Source organism: Mesoplodon bidens (genome assembly GCF_964165515.1).
Source record: "Mesoplodon bidens genome assembly, chromosome: 9".
Lineage (NCBI taxonomy): Eukaryota > Metazoa > Chordata > Mammalia > Artiodactyla > Ziphiidae > Mesoplodon > Mesoplodon bidens.
The window spans coordinates 8,681,097-8,705,512 of NC_138166.1; the positions used below are offsets into that span (position 1 = coordinate 8,681,097).

The 24,416-nt window shown below is 40.6% G+C and overlaps 2 protein-coding genes and 1 long non-coding RNA gene across 4 annotated transcripts in view; 2 read left to right on the forward strand and 1 right to left on the reverse strand.

The window, feature by feature from the left end:
* Positions 1–2,514, forward strand: part of GSAP (gamma-secretase activating protein) — a 99,650-nt gene extending 97,136 nt beyond the window's left edge. The window contains exon 31 of the mRNA XM_081244970.1: positions 369–2,514. Within this exon, the coding sequence (XP_081101096.1) occupies positions 369–460 (92 nt within the window). The 3' untranslated portion in view covers positions 461–2,514. The remainder of the gene's footprint in view (positions 1–368) is intronic.
* A 742-nt stretch (positions 2,515–3,256) lies between these two features.
* The window catches only part of CCDC146 (coiled-coil domain containing 146), a gene marked incomplete at its 5' end in the record, with an annotated part of 113,893 nt that continues 92,733 nt past the window's right edge, over positions 3,257–24,416 (reverse strand). The window contains 10 exons of the mRNA XM_081244969.1: positions 3,257–3,541; positions 4,895–5,143; positions 8,352–8,489; positions 9,025–9,153; positions 13,022–13,250; positions 14,820–15,044; positions 16,283–16,447; positions 16,539–16,627; positions 19,366–19,536; positions 20,175–20,270. Coding sequence (XP_081101095.1) covers positions 3,338–3,541; positions 4,895–5,143; positions 8,352–8,489; positions 9,025–9,153; positions 13,022–13,250; positions 14,820–15,044; positions 16,283–16,447; positions 16,539–16,627; positions 19,366–19,536; positions 20,175–20,270 — 1,695 coding nt within the window. The 3' untranslated portion in view covers positions 3,257–3,337. The remainder of the gene's footprint in view (positions 3,542–4,894; positions 5,144–8,351; positions 8,490–9,024; positions 9,154–13,021; positions 13,251–14,819; positions 15,045–16,282; positions 16,448–16,538; positions 16,628–19,365; positions 19,537–20,174; positions 20,271–24,416) is intronic.
* The window catches only part of LOC308623085, a 34,075-nt gene continuing 13,373 nt past the window's right edge, over positions 3,715–24,416 (forward strand). The window contains exons 1-3 of one of the 2 annotated variants that reach the window (XR_014016736.1): positions 3,715–4,066; positions 4,985–5,389; positions 6,912–7,210. This is a non-coding gene — a long non-coding RNA (uncharacterized lncRNA). Of the gene's footprint in view, positions 4,067–4,984; positions 5,390–6,911; positions 7,211–24,416 lie in introns of those variants that run through there. The other variant, XR_014016735.1, reaches the window with a different exon arrangement.

Sequence of the window (24,416 nt, forward strand, 5' to 3'; positions counted from 1 at the left end):
GTTTTTCCCCTGACACATCAGTCAGTCTCTATGCACTTCTGTGTACCGTTTCCTTGCCAGAATATCCCTTAATTATAAGTAGGATCTTCTTTCAATAGGTTTTAATTAGCAATACACAATTTACTACCTAAATTACCAAAGGAATAGCCACCTTTCAGGTTTTAAAAGGAATTAAGAGGTTAAAAACCCATTTGGCTGTTGTGAATGGCCTTTCTTGGTACTGAGGTTTAATAAATTTTAACAACACATTCTCAGAATAATGTGTTTTACTAAAATATAAAATAATTATGATTTCAGTGAAGTGTGGGCACAATATTATAAATGTTCTATGGCTTCAGAGTAACTCTTCTCTCTCTTTTTCCTTTCAGCTCTGTATGCTTTTGAAGGACATGACAACGTGGACGCAAAATTTGTAGAGGAGGCAGCTCTGAAACACACCACAATGCTTTTAGGCTTATGAAAGGGAAAATGCAGTTATATCAGCTTCCAGTATCTTTATCTTGCTCGTTAGCTCTACTTCCGTTGAGAATTCTTTAGCAGTATTTTAAACTGGTAACCCAAATCAGAATACATTGCTGAGCCATCTGAATTTCAGTTTAGTACTTTGTTCAGACAGAACTAGACAGTCAAGTGTAGAGAAATGACAGCCAGTCCAGGGGGGCATTCAATGGCATAAGTGATTCTCTCTTCCTACTGGCTGATCTTCCTAGTGCTCTCATAGGCCAAAAGCTAGTTTCTATCATACTCTGAAATAAAATATACTTTAAAAATGTAGGAACAGTGCTTAGAAAAACAAAAATTAGCTTTGTCACTGAAAATAGCATATGACAAGCAGAAAAATTACAAGTTGCAGAAAAACTCTATTTTGGAAATTAGATACTTTTTTTTTTTTTTTTTTTTTTTTTTTGCTGTACGCGGGCCTCTCACTGCTGTGGCCTCTCCCGTTGCGGAGCACAGGCTCCGGACACACAGGCTCCGCGGCCATGGCTCGCGGGCCCAGCCGCTGTGCGGCATGTGGGATCTTCCGGGATAGGGGCACGAACCCGTGTCCCCTGCATCGGCAGGCGGACTCTCAACCACTGCGCCACCAGGGAAGCCCAGATACTTTTTAAAAACCTGAATTTGGACTAAGTCAAATCTGCGAATTCTAGTAGGGAATAATTTGTCAAATACAACAATGTATACATACATGGAGTAGGATTTGTCTTCGTGAACGTTCAGATGGAACTGTATTTAATATTATAAAGTTATTTTTATATTTATAAAAGTTTGATTTAGTAATATGTTGTCTTTAAAAAAACACTGCAAGTTTTAGCCTAACTCCTTTGTTCTTTGAACATAGCCTTTTATCCCCACCAAGAATCATGACTCCATGAATATGTTCCCCCAAAGACCCCCATGACACCTAACGAGTTCTCCCACTTTTCTTTTTTTTCCCCTCTCTCTTCTACAGTGACGCTCTGACCGTAAATACAGTTGCTTCCTCGGGTAAGCCCAAAACCCTTTGCTTTCCTCTCTTCGCACCGTTTCCCTCAGTGAACTTGTGAAGTTTTGAAGATTACAAATATGACTAGCCAGTATAATAATTCAGCTTTTCTAAAATCATCATTCTAAAAATTATCCTCTCCTACAGAATTTCCCATTTAGGACAAATATTTCATGGTCACTGAAGCCCAAAGTCTTGGATCCATATCAGCAAGGCGGTGCTGGTTTTTCCTCTTGATACGGTCATTATTTTTCATTCCCCTACGCTTTCCTCTTCACACCTGGGTTGTTTCTGCTGCTTTCTGAAGTCTAATTCATCTGATGCATATTTGAGATAAACACTGCTTTGATCCTGTCACCCCTCTGCTCATAATCCTTCAGTCGCTTGCCATTTATTACAGGATAAAATCTTTGACATTCAAGATCTCCCAAATTCTGGCCTTATACACTTCTCCAGTACGAACATTCTGTTCCAACCAGCCTCGCTCACTGGGCCTTGAACAGAACTTCTGTCTTCTTACTTCCAAGTCTTGCTCAGGCGATTTCCCCCTCCCGGAATCCCCTCCACTTATTAAAATCTTATTTATGCTTAAGGGCCAGATAAAAAGTTCCATCTGACTGTGATCCCTGGCCATTCCAGTGCACAGTGGCATCTCACCCTCTGGACCAGTAACACACGTTGTAATATTTAAGCATCCAAACCTTTGTAATTTTTAAAAATTAATTTTCCTTCCTATGTATTTAAACTTCCTATATGTTTATTTTTTGAATCCCTAATTACTGATCCTACAACATAGCAACTGTGTGTAAGTATGCAGTATTTCTTTGCATTAAGCACACAGCTTATACAGCGTTACTTGTTATAGGCTCTCTCAAGGAATTGCTTTTTAATGACTTCACAAAGCAGTCAGGTTAGATTCAGGACTCCTAGGCTGAGAATGAGATTCAATTTCCCTCCATTCTGTCAGGGTGGGGGCTTGGAACAGATTTTGTTTGATTTAGCAAAATAAATGAATGTGATATTTCTCACTCCCAGAGTCGTGAAATGAAATTCATAACTGATAACAATATGAAATAACAATAGTTTGAGCATGTTAATGAATGTAAAATCACCGGTTTCAAATCTACTTTTATATTTTTATGTGAGAAAGTAAACAGAATTAGCAAAATATACTTGGGTGAAATACAATAATATTAGAGTGATGAAATCAGTGGAACTGGACTCATTTTCTCTTTCACATGCAAAATTATAAATATCTTCATTGAAATTTTGAAAAATCTGGTATCAGAACAAAGTAATCACAAGTGTATTTGCATATAACATTGTGGAAAATCTAGATTTATAAGAAAGATAAATTAGGGCATAGTTGTTTTTGCCCAAAAGGATTCTTTATTTGTAAAAAGAATCACTATAACATCACTTTAAAAAAGACAAGCTTCCCTACTGCTTTTCACTCGGTTTAGATTTACTGACATCAACTTGCAATGCAACTATTTATTTAACAAAGTGAGTTATGCCCCTGCAGTACTTGGGCTATTTTTCTTTTCAACCATTCTTTCTTTTTCTTAAAAGTGTGTATATTGAACAGGATCTGCTTTTCTTTCTTTAATAAACAAAGACCACTCTGCCAATTTCTGTACTTTGCTGAAAAGGTATTTATTTTTATTGCATTTTTTATAGCACCCAGTCTACTATATATTTCTGAAATGTAATCAAGAGATAAAGTGAAAAAAAGAAGGAAATTGGTGAGTGTGATAGGAAGGAGAGCTATTACGCTGACGTTTTCTAGCTGTGCATGTGAAGAAGCCTGGTTGAAGTTCCTCCTTGAGAAGCCTGGGTTGGTTCACATGTTCAGATTTCAATTGGCTTTATAACAGGTTTCTTTATGTGCCTCATATTGGCCCCAGGTTCACTGGGCTTAAAAGGAGCCAAAGCGCCGTACGGTTTTGGCAGAGGAAGGGTGGACTCTGCCTCTGGGATGTAGGCGTTTGGGCGGTGATCCGCAGTTTTGTAAACACCATTGGGCAGCTGGCGATTTTCTGCTTCCAAGATCTCCTGCAAAGAATGATTTATCCTTTTTAGTTTTTGAAAACTCAGGTAAAGTCGCTTCGTCCTCAGGGCCCATCAGACACAGCTGGGTGTAAGCAGCCTTCGGCTATGCTTGCTGGCCGATGTTCCCCAAAGGGACAAGAGGGTTGTGAGGGTGCGTCACCAAACACACACACCTGCACACACATTTCGTCTCATTGGAATGACCCATGTTGCTCAAGCATCTCTCTACTCCTGGGGTTTAGGGTCTACCGTAAACTGGTTGGTGGGACCTAAATTTGCTACGTTCCAAACTCAGTATCTTTCATTAAACACTACTTATTTCCATGTGTGTGACAAAGGCAGGATAATCTGTTTCATTTGGTAGGTCACTGGTGAGCAAATGGTACAAAGGAGGAGATAAGGAGTAAAGTAGAACCAGTGGAGAGAAGTGGTCAGCAGCTTGCTTTGAGCCTCAAGATTCTGCCTGTGTTTCTGGAAAACAGAGGAATCTCTTATAGCATTAAAAAGAATTTGAAAAAATGGAGACAGGTAAATGACAGCAGGGACACCACAGGTAAAGTCTGAATGCCCTCAAGAATATAATCCCAGGCAGCGTGCGAATGACAAATCAGACCCTGTTTTCAGGAGTTCATAGTATGTGTTTGGAATGCACCTTTTTCTTGGGTTAGGGAGGGAATAGTGATCTTCTGGGGATGTCTGCTCTGTAGTCTGAGAGTGAGTTATAGGTCCCCAGGATGTAGTCTCCTCAGAAAGAGATGCCTAATTCCACTCTAAGATTATTGAAAGGTCATGGGAGTAGGAATAAGAACTGAGCCCCCAGTGTGTAGGTGGTCAGTGATAGACTTAGGTCTTTGGTGGGAGAAGGGTGGTACTGAAGCCTAATCGTAGCTTCTGCACCAGGTGCAGAGTCTGCAGAAGCCTGTAACAACCATAATATGCTTGAGGCCTCACAATATGCTGTGGTGGCCACAGCAGATGGACACTGAAGAGTGAGGTATGGTCTGAGCCAGGGTGCAAAGACAGAGATTAGAGACCTAGGATAAAACCAATGCCAGCCTGCTCATTGCCATGCCAATGGGAGGTCCTGGTCTTCACCATACCAGCCCACGATAGGACACTGTGGGGTGGGGCTTGATTCCCGCCCAGTGTTCTCCAGGGAATATTCTGACCCTTTGGACTGTTGTACTTTGCTTGCCTACATAATATCTTAAAAAAGCAAAACTTATTTCTAATGACTTGCTGGGCCTATGTGTGTGGTAGAGTAGAACCCTTTCATATATTTTGGGAGGACTGACAACCCCTGAAGCAGCCCTTCCCAGCACATTTTACAAATGCAACGTAGAAGCCATAGCTTACCCGAGACTTTTCAGCGATGGCCAAGGCATACATTTCTTCATCTCGAAGTACTTTCAGCCATTCTCTCTCAATCTCTTTATTGAGGGGCAGACCCTTTTCCATCCTGGAATTGCAAGTGAGGATGAAGTCTTCTTTCTCCTTGACTTCCTTTTGGAGTTCAGTGGTCATAGCTTGTTTCATGGACAGCTCAGCAACAAGAGCCATCATTTTTTCAGTCGCATCTTTGATCTTTTTCTGGTAGCCATTCATCTAGAATTAAAAAGCCCAAGGCTTAGCCTATGTATACATTCCATGAAGACGTGAAGAAAATGGCAGGCTTCGGGCTGTCTCTGATGGTGGGCATTCTTGCCTGAAGGAAGCAAAGTTTAAGTGGGAATTCACAGAGAATAAGAACTGGAGGAGACCTCAGAGATTCAGCCCAACACCCTGGCTGTGACATAGGACAAGGAGGAGGGAGAAGAAAGAGATCTGTTCATCTAGTTACTGGATTTCCAGGTGGGTAGTATTGAGGGGAATAGTTTAGTGTCTATTTTTAAGAGGTGATAAGGACAAGGGAAAGGGTATTCTTGATGTCTAAGTTCTGGCCTAAATTTGCCATGTTATTAGTTTGCCACTTATGCAGGGGGGAAAATATGGTAGAACAGTATTGTATTAGTTATTAATACACTTGCTTAAATAAGATAGTCAGCATCCGTGATGATTTTTAATGGAAACTATCGCACTTCAGTGTGTTTGTATTATTGATCATAATTCCCAGGATGCATCATTATGAGGTTATAAGCAAGCATGAGCTGAACTGGACAGTCTGGCCAGTAATTTGAAATGAAATGTTCCTAGTTGTGTGTGTGTGTGTGTGTTTGTGTGTGCTTACCCTTTCATATAAGCTATCTATTATCAAAGAATTAAAAGATAAGACTAGGTGGGAAAATTGATTTTAAAAGACAGAAAAGAAGTAAAATTGGAATTGGTGGTTCCTGTAAGCTTTCTGGCCCACAGCACGGCCTTTCAGTGTGGCCGAAGGCTGGTGAGGCAGGAAGAGGTGACTCCCGCTACCCGCCAACCCTCAGTGTCACATTACCCTGCCTTATTACTTCTTCATATCCTTTCACTACTGACATTATAACATAAATGTATTTGGTTATTTGGTTATAGCCTATCATCCTACAAGAACGTACTCTTCGTGGGGACAAGGACTGTTTGTTTTATTCATGAGGTTCCCACTGCTTAGAATATAGGAGGCAAAATTAAAATTGAATGTTTGTTGAATGAAGGAATGAATAAATTCTTAGTCTCTTTTAATTGTTCGTTCCTTTGAACCAAGGTAAATTGAGACATGAATATGAGCATCCAAAAACTACACCCTACCTCAAAATACTTTCTTCTCTTAATAGAGTATATACTGGTCTGTGGGTACATTTGCTTATAGAAACGTTGCTGCTGGTGATTTACATGCCTCTGAAAATATAGTGACCAATTATTATGTGAAAACTTTGTCTCTTTAAGGGAATAGGGAATATAAATTTCTATAACTTCTATACTGCATTAGTTTTCAGGAAGCATAATTTGAATAAAAATGACAGGCATTCAGAGCTTCAATGATGAGTCATCATCTCTCTTTTAAATTTTATTAATTAGTCATTGCACACTTGAGTGTGTGTGTAACTAACAAACCTCCCTTCTCCATAAATCAAAAAAAAAAAAAAGGATGGTATTATTCTGGGTTCTCTGAGTCTTTGCTGAGACTTCCCCATTTTCTGTTCATTTGGGAAACTTGTAAGAGGAGCCATAAGCTCTCTAAGAGAGATGACAGATGAGATGTGCAGCCTTGTTGAACACCCACAAGGGCCAGGCCACTTCTGCTTGACTATGGGATGCTTGCCACCACTTTAGCTGATATCACACCCGTTTCACAGATCAGGAAACTGAGTTTTAAGACCATTTATGTATCTTTCTCAACGTCACTTGGTAGTGTTGGTAAGTCACAGATCTGGGATCTGAATGTCTTTCTGTCTTCCAGCTCTGCCTACTCTGAGGAGATTATTTTAAATGGAGGAGGAAGAAAGCCAGGTAGAGAGCATGGAAAGTGGGGAACGGAAAGGGAGATAAATCACGAGGACAGGACTCAGTAATGCTGGAAACTTCCTGGTCATGTGGACGGTCTCGGCAGCTCCCATTTGTGTTTCTCTGGCTTAACGGTTGACTCCTGGAGGGACTCTGCCATCAGCTTTGACAAGCAGGCCTCAGCAAAAACCAACTTCCCCCAAAGAAAGGGAAATTCATTTTGCAAAATAAAGGAAGGCAACATTTAAAGAAACTTCGGACATGCTAATTCAGGCAACGTTCATGAGCCTAAAGAAGTCTTAACATTTCTTATTTTATGAGGTAAATTGAGATTTGCACAAGTGCTGTTGGCCTCATCAGTCTATTAGTGGAAGTGTAAAGCCAAATCAAAATGGCCAAGAAGCCTTGAGACTTGCAGTAGTTTCGTGTGCCAGAACTGTTTCTAAAACAGGACTGTTAACTTATTCAACAAACGTTTTTCTAGAGTTTAGCACATGCGAGGCATTGGGGAAACTAAGAATAAGGGACAGTCACTGCCCCCAGGAGCCCACAGTGGGTGACACCATTGTTCATGGCGTCTTCTGAACTGTCTCCCTCACACTACATGGTGTGGACAGTGTGTCCCTTTCCCTTTTGCACTCAGCAGCTCCAGTGACTGTTGCTGACTGACTAAAAACCCTGGACTGTCACAGAGGGATGCTGCAAGGGGCCGGGGGGCCAAGCAGGCAGCAGACCCTCTGATGCCTGATGGTGCAAAGTCCTGCTGCGTCCGAATCACCAGCCTCCCTCCTGCTGGCTGCTCCTCTTGCTATAGCTTCTAGCAGTCCCTGCCTGACCCTGTAGCTTTGGATCAGAAGCCCTGGTACTTTAAGCTTATGGAATTAGGAAGCCCCACGTTACTGGCCTTTCCTCACTAGTGAGGCTTGGGTGGGGGCTTCACCCCAGGGAGTTGTGTGACTGCTGTTCTCTTTAATGGTCCCCTTCCATTGCTGGCTTCTGGCTACTTCTGGATTCAGGCAGCTCCCATGCAGACCGCTGGATAAATGAGGCCCTCCCTTCACAAGGACCTAGAAAGGACTTAACATGGCACATGAAATACGGAGATAACGACTGTCATATTTGAGTAGGTGCCCTGTTAAGTGAAACTTGTATACTGTCATTGAAAGGTTTAGGATTTCCCACTATAACGAGAATTCATTCAGGGAACAAGACTGAAACTTAACCTTGGACAATTCTCTAAGAGTCATCTTTACATTTTAAATTTCAGTTCTTTGTCTTTATCTATTCTTAAAGCCTAATCTCTCCGGGGCTTCCGCCAGTAAATGAAGCAGTCTGTGGAAAATGGAAGGTGATAGAGGAGGAAAGGCAGAAGAGAGGGGGTGGGGGCTGGGCAGACCTTCTTGGCTAAGAGCAGTGTGTCCTGCTTGCAGGCCTGCATTTTGCTGCAGAGCCTGTCCGTGAGCCGGGAGACCTGTTCATAGATGAAATCCTTCTCCAGCAACTTCTCCTCCTTCCTGGCCAGCTGTAGTTCGAGCTACGGTCGAAAAGAATTTCAATAGGAAAAACAAGTCATGCAAGTCAAGATCTTTCCTAACTAGAGCACTGTTTTCCCCTCTTAATGAAGGGGGGACTTCATTAATGAACATTAATGACTAAATGAACTGGACGAAGTCAAGACTTCCCCTCACCCCCCGACCCCCCGCCCCCGAGAGCTGTGGCACTTCTTCCTCCCCATGGCAAAGAATGGCCCTCTCAGCTCCTTCTAGCTTCCACGTTGCCATTCCTCTGCTAGGCTCCCATCAGGAAGACAAATTAATCCATTCAAGATGCCAAAATTGCTCCTTTGGGCTGTGAGACAGAGATAGGCATTTTGAAAGCACTCAGGTTTTAACTTTGTTGGCAAGCATCTAAAGTCAAGCTTAGGTTTCGTTACTAGATTGCAATGAAAGGACTATATCAGTGACTAGAATAATGAGGGATGAATCCTCATAACATGAAACTGTACCACAGATATCTGTGACACTGATCAACAGGGGCTAATAGATGCTATTTTAAGAAAGGACATTTACCGCATCCATTTTTTTCATCATTTCTTCTTTGGTCATATCTTTCCCTGGAAGGAAGCGTGTTCTGTTCTCACCCTCAGGATTTATAAACCGTTTCTCCAGGTCTTTTATTCTGTCTGTACACTGTGAAAACTATTAAACAAGAAAGAAACAGTAACTTTGCTCAGTCAATCTTAAAGTCACATAGCCCAAGGTCTTTAGGGTCTTTCCAGGCAAAGGTGGAAGGGAATTCTTAACACCCCATCAGCTGGGACTTGTGGTTAAGCAATGTTTCTACTCATGTGTGGTACAGTGAGGAAGATGCCTGTTAAGTGACTCTGCAAAGCAAGGCAGTGACTTCTGGGTCATCAAAAAAAAGCTGACTTTACAACCAGTCCTTTTATTGCTTCCCGTTTTGTGTTATACTCCCGGGATGCTGTGTGGTTGCAGAGCTCCGACTATACAAACTTGACCTCTTTATTGCATGTTGTTACAGGGGCCAAGGCAGACAGCACAGCATACAGGGCACACAACATACTAGACTCCCGTTTAAAACCCTTTGCTGGCAGTAGGCTTAATGGCTTCCCAAAGAAAAGTAAAATTCTCAATTACTAGGTCAACACAGTGTACAGTCTGTGAGGAATAGCCTGAACTATTTGTATCTTTTTTGGTAAACAGCCAATGTAATGTTTTATATATTCAACTATATTTGTTGACTCAGTGAGACTTTGGAGGTGGATGAAGAAATACAGAAATTCTCAAGCAGGAGTGGCAGCCACACTTAGCTGTTTTATAGGGAGAGATGTAGAACACAGTGAAAACCAAGTCATCACTTTTAGCTTTTCTACTGAAAATCTGTATAATTGCAGGCAAATCATTTATCTTCTCTAAACCTTAGTTTCTCCTCAACTATCAAGTGGGAAAATAAGTCCCAAACTCATGGGATTGATCCATTAAACGAGGTAATATATTTAGAGTACTTTAAAATTTTAAACTTATTCTCCTCCTCCCGACAAAAAGAATTTCAAATGGTGACATGAATATTTTTTTTCTTCCTGTCTCTCCCACTTAATTGCCCTTAATAGGGAGTTAAAGTATCCATGTATGTGTCTTTGTTGTATTTGTTATTAACAACATTTAATGTCTCCTTTTGTTCATTAGGACATTAGATAAGAAAAAATATATGGTGCTTGCTGATCAAAGTGGTGCCTTGATTGATCTTATTTCCCCATGGGCCTTTGAGGAAAAACTGTATCCTTTTTCGATACAAAATAGTGCTCTTGTGTCAGGAAAACAGTTCACATGACTTCCAGGAGCCCTAAAAACAGGCTATCATTACAAGTAAAATAGTGCAGGAAAATGTGATTTATGATAATCCTTGGATTATCATATGTCCTTATGATCATCCTTGGACGATTAAAAACTTTCAAGCAACCAAAAAAAAGCAAACCTTAAGAGAATTCTGAAAACGACACAAAAAAGGGGAAGATTGAAACAAAAACACAAAACACTGTAGCTATAACAACAGGATATGAGAGAGATCTGGCAGTACAGGCAAGGAACGAAAGCAGCTTCTGCTTGAAGCTTGAAATTTCACACCGTATCCTTCAAAGGGGCCATGTGATTAGTGCTGAGTATGCAATTAAATACTTAGGTGCAGTCTGAAGACTAATGCAAAACTTCCTATTCCACTGTTCTTAAGCTTGGAACTAACTCTGGTAGAACAGGGAGCTGATGATAACACATAGTCCCTATGCTTCAATTCATATGCAGTCAGAATGATAAATGCTCACACCAGGCAGGGTGTACTATCATTGAATGCATAGTATTTTCCTCTTGGGTAAACTGAATTCATATTTTATACCGGATTACTGGTTTTATAATAATAAATGCTAAGTATACATATATATATATATATTTTTTTTTTTTTTTAAGAAGAACTAAGTTTATCTATTTTAATCTATTGAATAGAAGTATTAATTTGCAGTTAACACAAGTAAAATGCTTCCATAGTACAGAGTGAATTTTTTCTGTTGTGGATCTTACTGGATTTAAAGTCCTTTTGTTCTGCTGGGCATGTTGATCATGTAGCATGGGCGAAGATGGCCTTGAAAGTGTGTTCTGGGAAAGACCTGGAGAGAGCTGAATGATTCTGTAAAACGGAGTGAGACAAACGTGGGGTGCCTGGGGCACAATCTGGACGGTAAGGCTGTGGAGGGGAGATGGGGGGTGAAAGATGGAAAGACAAGCCAGTGAAATGGAACCAGGCTAGGGGGTTGCATGGGGTAGTACACCTGGGGGACTGTTCCCAGTGGTGGCGTGGGAAGGCATACTTGTCTGATACTTAATTTGAAGTTCTTTGCATTTCTTTAATGTACCCCCTCACACTGGTGCCCCAATTCTTCAATAAAGTCAGTTCACAGACACAGGCCTGGCATGAATGGTCTTGTGCAGGTGTAGGCGGAAGTTGGAACCAGTCCCGAGTCTGCACTGAAGTGGCACAGAAGTGGCCCAGGCACTGTGTGTCAAGATGATGAGCGGATCCCCCAAAGGAACCACTAATTGGAAGCAGGAGTCAGAGCTGCAGGAATCCTGGGGAGGCTTTGTGGGAGACCTGGGGGAGGCCTGGAGGATGTTCCAGCCAATCCATCTAATTCAGGGCTACACTTATTGAAGAAGTGAATGGGAGAACATATGGCTAAAGAAACAAACACTGGAATCAAAACCTTACCATATTTGTGCAAAATGAAAGATCCTATCATCTGTATAGCATATTACACGTTGAAATGCCATAAAATATGAAAGTAGAACCATCATTCAGTTCCATAAAGTCCTGTGAATCCCATGACATGATTAAATTAAAAAAAAAATGACCCAAAACTGTGTCTATAGCATGAGCTAATGAAAACCATCTACTTGTAAACCTAGAAAACGACCAGAAGGATTTCGTCCAGATTTTTGATAATTTTAATAGTGATTATATGTTGGGGATAGAATTTTTTTCTTTAAAATTTTTTGTATTTTTTTCAAAACTTCATTAACAGAGTATATCTTAATTTTATAATCAGAAAAAAATATGAAAGCAAACCTGACATTTTATTGTTATTTAAAAATTTTTTGGCTGCACCCCGTGGCACGTGGGATCTTAGTTCCCGGACCAGGGATCGAACCCACACCCCTGCATTGAAAGGTGGAGTCTTAACAGCTGGACCACCAGGGAAGTCCCTAAACCTGACATTTTAGAAAACATGTTATAGGTTAAAATGTATTTCTGCTACATTGAGTCAATGGAAAAAAGTTTAGGCCACGAATTGTTTAGTTTAATTTTTTCTTCTGTTTTCATTAAGAAAAAAGTATAATTATTACATGTGAAGAAAATGGCTTTATATTATGGTTTTATTTATTGCTATTTTATATTTAAATTTTATGACTTTATTCCACTTTAAAAAAGGCCATGTCAGAGGCCAAGTTATTAAATTACAGGGAAACTACAGGGGTTAATGAGGAGTCTAATTATATGCAATTACCCATTAATAAGAAACAACAATCTTGGTTCTAGAATATCAAAGAGAATGAAAAATAAGAGAGCTAGATGGTCTGCAGGATCTTTCCAGCAAGCATCAAAAACATAATTATGAATAAAAATAAAAACAAACCAAATAAAAAACAATTATGCTGGCCGTAGTGAAAGCCTGGCTTACTGAAGTTTTGAGCTCTGAAGCAGCTGAGTTAGAGCTGAGATTTGGGAAGGTCTAAATTCCAAGAAAGGCAGAAAGTGCTTCATGGGGGGAAAAAAAGACAATCTGTAGCTCAGATGCCTGAAGCACAGATTCTACCCTGGAGCAGTGTTCAAAGGCATTTTTAAACAGGACATTTAACTCAAGAGTTCTTGTAGGTACCAGGAGTAGCATGGCTTGATTTAAATGTAAGAACTTATATGACCTACAGAGCAATAAAGGAGAAAAAAAAAGAAAAAAGCAGCAAATGTTCCCAGGAAGTGTGTCATCAACACTTTTCCCACCTGAATCTGGAGCACTGCTAAATCAGCATCCAGAGCCCTCTTGAGTGGCAGCAATTTCCGGGTCACGTGAATCTGTCTTTGCTTCTCCGCAATCTTCAGTTTCAGGAATCGGATCTTTTCTTCCAGGACATGTATTTCAATTTCTCCATTTAGCTTCATCTTCTCTTGGATATTTATTTTTTCATAAAAAATGCACACTTCCTCTTCCCGCTCTATCAGCTGAACACCACTATGGTCAAATTGAGAGGCAGAGGCTAAGAGGATGTTGAGGCCACTGTTCTACTAGTCACTGTGGTTCTCTCTGGATTTGGGTGCAAAATACACATCAACACTGCATGATTCCAGAAGACAATAGATATTCACGGTTGGCTTTCTAGTTAAACTCCACATTTTGAATTTTTCTGGGCATGGGAGAGAGAGGGTTGTGTAGAATCTGGACTCTGAGCTGACCATATTGTTGGCCGGCCACAGTATCTCTGCAAGTCCCAATGGTCCTCCTGGGGTGGAAAAGAATGTCACTCCCCACGCATGAACAGCATGATCCCAGAGTCTGATTTTCTGCAGACCCTTTTCAGGGGCCAGACCTGCCAGCCGAGGGCTGGCCAGAAGTACCCAGGCAGGGGGCCAGGGAATGCGTTTCTGGCAGCTATTCGGTTCTATCTAACTTGCCAGGACCATTAGGCTATTTTAAAGTTAAATATTTCTGATGTACATTTCCCCATAAACAGGCAAATCCCCATGATTACAGCCCTTTGTAATCATGCCAGAGGAAATACCCCTCCTTGTGAGGAGACTATGAGAAGAAACAAAGTAAGAATTTTCTAACTCCAGCCCCAGAACTGACCAGGGCCTGGGAGCACACTGCCTAAATGCTTTGGTTTGTGCCAGGAGCCAAATAAGAGGACTTTTTTTTATTTCCCCAGAGAGAACACCTGCCAGCCCTTTGAAAAAGTGGTGTTGGTCACACCCTGAAGCTCTTCCCCCACACCGTGCCTATCCATTATCCCCGAGTGCATCTTTAATTGCTTCTATCTCTTTCTCTCTCCTCCCTCAAAACATGTGTGCACAGGGGTGTATTTGGCTAATCTTAGCTCTGTATTTTGTTTCATTGGCCATTCACTGGCTCATCTCATGAGCTTCTTTGTTCTCTTGACAACAGAAGCCAGGTGTGATGCTTTACCACCTTTTTGTACTTTCAGGGCCCAGCACTTAACACAGAACACAGCCTTACACAGAACAGCACACAATCAAGGTTTGATGAAAAAAAATCTAATACCTGATGTAATTACTACAGGGCTCTACAATCTCACATGCCAGATTTCTCAAACACAAGCAACTTGGGAAAACTGTTCAATAGTAATCAATTAATAATATTATTATAGCTGGGAGAAATAATGCTACTCTTGAGGGTCTTACTTACTTGCTGAGAAAATGAACTGGGTGAATGGCTTAATGAATAAACCTGTCCCCCAAGTGAATACAAGATCCAAAGACTTACTTATGTCAATTATACTGAAATAATTTGATGGTATCCTGATCCTGAGTGGTAGCCTGGTAAAGGACTTCGATCCTTAAGCGAGCAACTTGCCAAACCCTACTCTTGCCTGTCTTTCTTACAAGGACAGAGTTTCTTATTCTCAGGGAAAGCACACAGCCCCCTCCCCGCCCTGCAAAGGCTGATGAAACCTGAGTGTCAAATGTCCCTCACTATCCCCTGTCAAGTCTAGAGAAAAATGTGCAACATTTCTAAATCGGATCTCTGGGTGCTTTGCTCTCCCATCAGGTTCCTGGTTTTTACCTTTCATTTCGATGCTGAACGGCTTTTTCGTATTTTTTGCGAAGCTGCACCATCTCCTCTTCAACCATTGTGATCTCGTTGGCAAGTCTGTCAGTGTTATTTAACTGGGCTTCCTTCTTCTCTTTCATTTCCTGAAGTTTTGCTACCATTTTGCACACATCGTTTTGCATGCTTTTTCTGATGGTAATGTTGTTGGCATGCTTCAGCATAGAATTTTTTAGCTTTCTTTAAAAATAATGGGAAAATGGGTACGATTATAATTTCCTTTAGTTTCTTTAAAAACAATAAAGACTTCTGAAACACAAGCAGTACCAAGGTAGCTCTTGATTTAGTGTGTCCTTTGAAATGACAATAGTAGTAACGATATTCATCACATGATACTCTTCAGGAACTTCTGTAATTTCCCAGGTCTCTGATTTGCCCTTATCTGGATTAGGACATCTTTCCTTTGCGCCCCAAGTGTCTGCTGCCCCGATTTATCAAAGCAAGAGACTAAAGGGATTCATTTACCGCTCTGTCATCCCCAGGAGGCTCTGCTATCTTGAGGGCGGAGGCGGTTACATCTGACAGTGTCCACTGGACCTAAGGTAGTGCCTGACTCAATATAGCATCACAATAAATGCTGAGTGAATGCATGGCCTCTATAAATGATATTTTACTTTCATGTAGGATGAGAAACTGATTAGGATGTTAGATTTGCCTTTTCATACCAATCCCCTCACACCTCTACTCCCACCCAACCCCCTCCACTACCCCACACACAAGAGCCCGTTCTGTAATATCTTTATAAAAGGAAACTGGGCAGTAGTGGCCACCAGAAAAAGTTCAGGTTGTATAGACTCTGTGGGTCAGGGACTAAATACAGGTGAAAGAGTCTACCAGATCTTGGCACACGGTAAATAATAAAGTTTAAAAAAACAACCATTGGATTAATTCATTTAATAACAAAAAGTCCTATATAAAGGACTATTTCTAGGGGTAAAAAAAGTGAGCCCAGAGAGCTAGCATAGCTTGCCCAAGATCACACAGCTAATAAGTGGCAGGGCTGGGATTTGGGTCTAGAAAGCCCCCTCTCTTAACCACTCCTCCATACTGCCTCACATAAGCTCATTAGATGCTTCACACCTACAATCGTGGGATGCTGGTTTATAAACATTTGATTGTCTTCTAACATTAAATGCAAACTGTCAAATTTGTGCTTTTATTCGTAAATGAGTAAATGAAAATGAAGTGAGCATAGTTACAGAGTATAGTTTTCCATCCACTTAAATATGGCTCCCAAACAGAAGCATAAGGAATCACACTCAGATGCTTACCTTGTCAGCTGTAAAGCGGGGTGTGTGAGCAAGGGCTTTTCTAGTTTTGTAAAAGACTTTTCTATTTCCTCATCCCCCAGGGTATTTTATCGCTTAATGACTCGGAAGAGAAACTTTTGAAAGGACAGTAGTTATTATAACACTTACCTTTCTTGAGTAACTGCACTATTTCTTAAAATTTCCAGTTCATTTAATGACATTTTATGCCTTTCTTTTATTTCATTGACTTTCTGGTGAGCTTTGTGAAGTAAGTTAATAGATTTGTTTCTTTCATTTCGAATAGTGTCATACAGTTTAGCAAACTCTCCGAGTCTGTGAAAATACAAGTGTTTTTGAAATTTGTGAAATAAATAGGGTTTTTTTTCCCCAGCCAACTAGATAAGTTCTCATGTAATTCTTTTACCTCCGATGAACTTCTCGTTTTCTCTTCCTGTGTATCCGGATTTCAAGATCCTTTGCTCTGATCTCCCTAACAATGTTGGTATATTTTTGCTGAAATATAGAAATTAATAGTGAGATTTTAAAAACAGTCTACCACCAACAGCATACGGATACTCCCAGCCTCAACCCGTCTCATTACTGTCCATTAAGGACGATTCTATCTTCATCAGCTGGGTCGTGCAGATCGGGGGGAAGAGGAAAGGGGGAGGGGATGAAAATTGCCTGGCCAGCTGAACTGAATCACATTGGCTAGGACAGAGGTTAATTAAAGGAGAGAAAGATGGAGAGAGGAGGAAAAGAAAGGAGACTGCCCAGGTTGGTTTGAGGAAAAGTTCCGGAACCTTTTTTTTTTTTTTTATGCGGTACGCGGGCCTCTCACTGTTGTGGCCTCTTCCGCTGCGGAGCACAGGCTTAGGACGCGCAGGCTCAGGACGCGCAAGCTCCGGACGCGCAGGCTCAGCGGCCATGGCTCACGGGCCTAGCCGCTCCGCGGCGTGTGGGATCTTCCCCGACCGGGGCATGAACCCGTGTTCCCTGAATCGGCAGGCCGACTCGCAACCACTGCGCCACCAGGAGAGCCCCTCGGGAAACTTTTGAAGAGCAGAGGAATGGTTGTGGACAGCACAGCCGGGCTGGGTGAGTGAGGAATTTGTGGAAGATAGATGAGAGAAGGGGACTTGGAGTCAGTTTTGATAAATGTTACGAGTTGAAGGCTCTGTGATATTTTGAGAGACTGAAGCCATGCTTTTAAAGCGCTTTTCCGTTTTTTTGTACGGTGGGTGTGTTTTCCTACACAGTGCAGCGCCATGCTGAGACCAGCCCCATAGGGAGCCGAAAAACAGATTACACGTGAATATTTTAAAAGACGGCAGGTATATTTCCAAAGTGCTCAATATATACCAAATGTTAAATGCGCTAGTTAACGTTCTTCAGGTACAAAGATGCTGGGTCCTTTATCTAGGGTGAGAAACGTATTCAAAGAAGTACAGTATTTTGCTAGTAGGAACCAGAGGAAATGGTTTCTGCTGGCCTGAAGGACCGCGAGAGCAAAACCCGTATGGTTATTCAAAAGAAACTAGGTATCAGAGCCAAGATTGACATGTAGCAATTTTATGTTGTCCTCAGTGAGAATGGGAGTCAGGAAGAAACTAATATTATTTAAGTAACTGCGTGTATGAAGAATTAAAGAGATAAAAAATGTAGTGTCATCCACTCCGTCTTGGAGGTAGTGGTAACACTGACTTTTCTTTCCCCTTTTTTTTTTTTTTTTTTTTTTTTTTTTTGCGGTACGCGGGCCTCTCAACGCTGTGGCCCCTCCCGTTGCGGAGCACAGGCTCCGGACGCGCAGGCTCAGCGGCCATGGCTCACTCACGGGCCCAGCCGCTCCGCGGCATGTGGGATCTTCCCGAACCGGGGCACAAACCCGTGTCCCCTGAATCGGCAGGCGGACTCTCAACCACTGCGCCACCAGGGAAGCCCACACATGTATCAGTTTTTGAGGTTAATTAAAAAATTGTCTAGTTCATAAAACAGATCCATGTTCCTCGTAACAAGTATCCCTGTGTCCTCTCCTCTCCTCGTTTTGCTCCTGTTCCTTCTCCCCTCCGCTAGCCTGTTTCCTCAGGCAGCCTTCTTTCCCCCATTCCTCCCTGGCCACTGCCTTTTCTTTCTTTACTGAAACGCAACTACCCCATGAACTCTTCTGGGCTTTGCCTCAGCTTCTGGGAGCAGGGTCCAAACTGCTCAATAGGGATTAAGTGACCTTCCCCACCTGACCTTTCCTGCTCTCTGGTCTCACTATTTGACACCCTTTTCCCCATCTTCCCATGCTCCAGCCATCCTAAACTTCTTTTAGTTTCTCTCTCTCAAATGTTTTGGGTGGGTGAGTGGGAAATAAACAGTTAGAGGGCAATTTGAATAGTTTGCTGTGGGTTGTGTGATGTAGATCTTCACCCCATTTCTCTCTCATCTGTACCTAACCTCATGGCTCACGAATGCTTTGATGTGAGTTCTTTCTGGAAAACAAGAAGATATGCTACCCTGTGTGAATGCTTGCTCAGAATTAGGCGAAGCTGCACTCAGAAACAGCCAACATCTGGGTCACATGGTAAATTCAGGTATTCTATTTTAGTAACATGTCATATCGTATTCATTTTTAACAGGGGACTTCTGGACACAATCCTTATGTGGAATAAATGATTCTAATTTTAGAGTTTTAGCTAGCATGATAGGAGGGTTGTTTTTGCTATTGGTTTCCTTGTTGGCTTTGTTTGGGGATGTTGCAATGGGTCAGCTCTCGTACTTTGTCAGGAGCCTAGGAAAGTCATGGGGTGAAGCAGTTACTAAGGGTAATTGTCCTAGGATTGGTTTAAATGATGCTGGCTTGATGAACTTGGGAAGGAGAGTGGTCTAATGCTGTGGCTTCTGAGTTGTTCTGGGCAAATCACAATGGACTATGAGATGGTGGTGAATCACAGACACCTGCGCCTGTGTGCCTGTCAGCCGTGTTCCCTGAAGGCACCCACCTTATTCTTACTGAAATTGTCATCTGTTCAAATCCTCTGCTTGTTGTCATTGACCTAGTTCTTTTCCCCTCTAGATTGTTAGCTGTTGCCAGTTGAATCCTTGGAATATTTTTCAGTGCATGATTGAGTTTTGTTTAGGGAAGCTGTATAGTCACTGAACTTGAAGGAGACTTAAACTCATAGTTTTCTGATGAACATTGTATTAAAAGGAGGCTACCCTGGACTCCTGTGGTAATTAGTGGATGGTTACAAAAATGCAGTTACCTGAGCTTTCAGGAAATCCTTGGATTTTTGCTCTTTCTCATCAATTTTGATTTGAGTCATACGGACAAGTTTGAATACCAGCTCTCGCATGTTTTCTTGCTCCTTTAAAAGCTTGTTTTCTTCAGCAAGTTGCTGTTCTACTAACTTAGACTCAGCTTCTGATAGGATTTTCTTTTGAAAAAACACAAATATTATAATGCATTTATTTGAAAGAATACACTAAGGCCAGTATCTCAGACTACTATTTAAATTTTCTATGTAGAGTTTATTTTGTTAAAACACAAAAAGTAACTCTGCTGCCTTAGCACCAAGTATTTTCTTTATCTTATAAAAGAATGTGCAAACATGATAACATGTTTAACGCAGAACTTTTTCTTATTCAGACTGTATTTTCAAGTAATTTTTTGAAGAGAAATAAAAGCATGTTTTTTTTTGGTTTATTTGTTTATTTATTTATTTATTAAAAGCATGTTTTAAAACACTTTGACAGTGGCTTGAATAAGCAAAATTTGAAATTAGACGTGACTGAAATAAAACACTTATTGTTCATTTTTAACCAGTAGGCTTTTTACTTTACAATCTCATGAATCTGTATAATTTTTGCTGGTTAAAACACATTCTTTTTTTTTTTCCCAAATTTTAATATGGGTTTGGAGTGGACTTTGAGATAAAGAAACAGACCCACATTAAGTAGGATCATATTCTCTTTGATAACTCTCCTATTAATGAGGTTTCATGGAACAGTGTTAAAAATACAAGTTTGCTTTAATCACTCTTAGATAGAAGCTTAAGTGAAAGTTGATATTAACCTGCTGGGTCAAATTCCTCTTAGCCGCTTCAACTTCCTTATGGAGCTCTCGCCTTCTCTCAATTAATGTAGAATCATCTTTAGGGATAGCTTCAATCTGGAAATCAGAGTTTAAAATAGGTATTTATTCCTATTGAAAGAAATCTTCAGTGTCATGTAGTCAACCCTGTCACGACCTTTTGCAAATGGTAGGGAAATTGTGATTCTTACTCTTAAAGGAATTGCCTATTATGCTGAATATTCTTTATAAAGTCATGGTAAACTAAAATATGAAGACTTGGGGCCTCCCTGGTGGCGCAGTGGTTGAGAGTCCGCCTGCCGATGCAGGGGATACGGGTTTGTGCCCTGGTCTGGGAGGATCCCATATGCCACAGAGTGGCTGGGCCCGTGAGCCATGGCTGCTGAGCCTGCGCATCCGGAGCCTGTGCTCCGCAACGGGAGAGGCCACAGCAGTGAGAGGCCCGCGTACCGCAAAAAAAAAAAAAAATATGAAGACTTGTCAAAAATCTATAATTCACCAGCTGCAAATATTCTATTTCTCATTCATTTGGAAATTAGAAGCTCTTACTACTAACAGTTGCTAACATTTATAGAGTACGACTATGTGTTAGGCAAAGTTCTAAGTGCTTATATGTATGGTCTTATTTAATCCTCACATAACCCCATGAGGTAGGTTATATTATCTCCAATTGTACAGATGAGGAGAATGAGGAACAAAGACACTTAAGCACCTTGCCTCAGTGACATATGTGCAGACCCAGGCAGGTAGATCCCATGGTCCTAACACTGTATTTTACTGCCTCTGTAACTCATGCCTCAGCACCTTGGAAACACGCATATTCAAATGATGTTTATTATACTTATAAAATCTGAATTCATTTATGAAACACTATAGATTTCAAATTAGGAACTATTAACAGAATAGTTGGAACTATTAATAACAGAATAGTTGGCTACTCTTATGTAGTAGTTTGAGGACCTGGAAAGTTCTTACACAAAAGAAAAACCTCTTAACTTTTTTGTTGAAACTCCACCATTGTATTTCAGTTGTACTGGCTTGTGCTTTTGTCCTCTGTTGAAGTACTTTGAAGACAGGGCAACATCTTATTCTATCAGTCTTTGCTGTCTTATTAGGAATGAGCTTATCAGATTCTTTATGATGAAGAGAGCAGAGAGAAAGAGGACACGCAGCAACTGATGGGGAAGGAGTACCATCCAAGGATACAGGAAGGGTTATCTTGGGGTGCTGAGTGCATACTTGACTCAGAGCAGACTTAGAGTTGGATCCTCACACCGAAAGCAATCTGATGTGGTTCATTTCCTACTGTGACGGCACACACTTCTAGGCACCAGGATTGAATATTGACTAAAATTTGTCCCAGGAAGGGAAGATCATACTCTTTAGTGATTTAAAGGTCACTAAACAGGATCCCTCTGAAGTTTACACTACTCTTTTAAAGTAGCCGCAGTGTGTCTTTGGATGCCCCACAATCACGAACCTGTGCGTCGTCAGTAGCATCTTTTGTACCCACAGATGCCCAACGACATCCTGCTTTCCATGGCCTCTCCTAGCATGGAGAGCTAGCTGCTGAGAAGCACGCACTGGACTTAGGAAGATGAGACATGGTCTTGTGAAATCCATGTAACAATATATAGAACTTGTGATTTTGATGAGCAAATAATTGCTACAGCAGGTCAGAAAATGGAGAGCTCAACGTAGAATTGAATAATCAGGAAAGATTTCATGGAAAAGTTAAGAAGCCAGCGAGGAAGACTTTGATTTCTCCTCCTGGAAAGTAGAGTTAATTCTTCCTGGACAGATTGGAGTCCAGCAAGCATCTTGGTGTCTGTCTATTTCTCTGCCACTGGTGTCCAGGAGTGGGCTGCTCCAAATGATTTGCTCCCAAGTGTAGGCAAATCTATACATGTATACTAATGGGGACTAGAGAAGTGTATAAGCTTTCTACAGAAGATATGATGAGAGCACACTCATCAACTACTCTGTCAAGTAAAGGCTCCTGACAAATTTTCCTGGATTCAGGTCTCAGACACTCAGGTTTTTTCCAGTGTTTCGAATTACAAACAGTACTGCAATGAATGATACTAATTTTTGAACTCTGGCTAACTGCTTCTCTGACACATTTCTCAACTCTCCACAAACCCACCCCTCTGGTTTCAGGAAGGAATTAAGTATGCTTGGTTTGTGGAAGAGGTAACAAGGTAAATCATGGGTAGCAGAGCCTGCTGGCTGCCTAGCCAATATCTACCCTCCACTTTGACCTTACTAACAGAACCCCAAGTTTGTTCAGAGCTGCAATGTATGAAAAAATCTTCAGACTCTTTTGCAGTTGGGGGTGACGAGATGAGCCAGGACAGGCCAATAAAATGTAAGTGGAAATCTCCTGGATAGGGCTCCTGGGAAAGTGACTGTTTTCCTGTTAAAAAGACAGAGTCCTCCAAGTCATCTGCCATATGCATCTTGCTCTCTGCCCTTCCCCACTTCTGTGTGATTTTATGCCCAAAGGCAGAATGGCCATTTTGTGACCTTGGAGAAAAAAAATATACATGTTAAAGATGACAGAAGAAAAAGCTAAGAGGATCCTGGACTTTTCATTATGTGAAACTATCTGGTGTGTGCCTATCTCTGGATTTTTTATTATGTGAATAAAACAACCCTCTGTTTACTTCAGCCACTGTAATTGAGTTTGTTACTTCTTGCAGCCAAATTGTAAACCTAATTGATATATCTTTTGAAAGGAAATCTTTCTAAGGTAATCTGGAAAATGGGTTGGAGTTAGACTGAAGCTTCCACTAATGGGAAAGGGAAAAAACTGATCAAGTATAAAAGTTCTAATTATGTTCTAATATTGAGGTAAAGTAATTTACCATTGTTTTTGAGCCCCAAACTGCATATATCAGGTTTTGTAAGCTTATTTATTTTAGTTCTTGGTTTTGATTTTTATAGAGTAGCAATTCATATTTAAAAAAAAGATTAATGTGTGTTCATTGTAACCAAAAATAAATAAATAAAACAGTAAGTAAAGTAAGAAATTAAACATCTTCTGCTCCCCACCTCTACTTCAGATGTTACTCACCAGGAGGCAGCATTAATAGATTGGTGTCTGTTCTTCCTGACATTTTTAATATATGAATAAACATCAGTACCTTTCATAAAGTTAAGAAATTAGACATATTCTGTTGTAAACATCCCAATTATGTTATATCAGTGAACCTTTCTTTAAGGCTCTGATGTTTTTCTAAAATATTTGAAATTTTCATGAGGTTTTTGGCTCAGAATTCTGGGAGAGTCCCTACAGTCAAAGGCCTAAGAGAATCAAACAACTGTCCCTAGGGGGAAACAAATTTTGAAGAATAGCCTGAGCCCTTCATGCTTATCTTTTTTTATCTTTTTGTTTTCGGATTGCATGCAAGTTTGAAATGTTCATTCAGGCTGGGAGTGACTGGCCTGACCTACTCCTATTTTCAAGTACTGCCAGCCAGCATAGGACTATGGCTGGGCTAATTATAAGTCATAAATTCAAAGAGGAAGTTATTCTCTCCCTGAAACTGAACTAGGACAAAAACATAGACTTTTCTTGAAAGCACTGAAGGAAAAGTATTTTAATATATTTTCATTTCTGTTAGTTCTACATTATATGAGTGTTACTTTATGAGCTTAACAGCTATAAGTATCCTAATATAAATAACATTTCTTTATTAAAATATGAACAGCTTGTGAGCATTCTACCACAATTTCCTCTTTGGTGAAGAGCCATTCCTGATACATTCGTGTCCAGTCAGATCAGTCTATAGTGGCAAACCTCATTATCAGAAACAGCATCCAGTTAGCTTTACAGTATCCCACTCTTAAATATAAGCAGATAGATAAGGATTACCAAATATTTGAGAAAAGTTTCTAGTAAGAAAGAGAAAAGAACAAACAAGGACACAAAAACAAACGAAAAAACTAGGAAGATGCAATCTGAAGAAAGATGTAATTTGCAGAAAGAAGAAAAAAATAAAAACTATCAACTTTCTCAGTGAGATAAGAGAAGATATGAAGAATAAAGATACTATAAGAAATAACATTAGGAGAAAAAGAGATCATGGAAATTTAAAATATGATAGCAGAATCTAGGATTAAATAGAATGACTGGAAGAAAAAGTTGAGGAAATCTCCCTTGTAGCAAGTCCAAAAAACAAAAGAATGAAAAATAAGAGGAAAAAATGACAAGAATTTTAA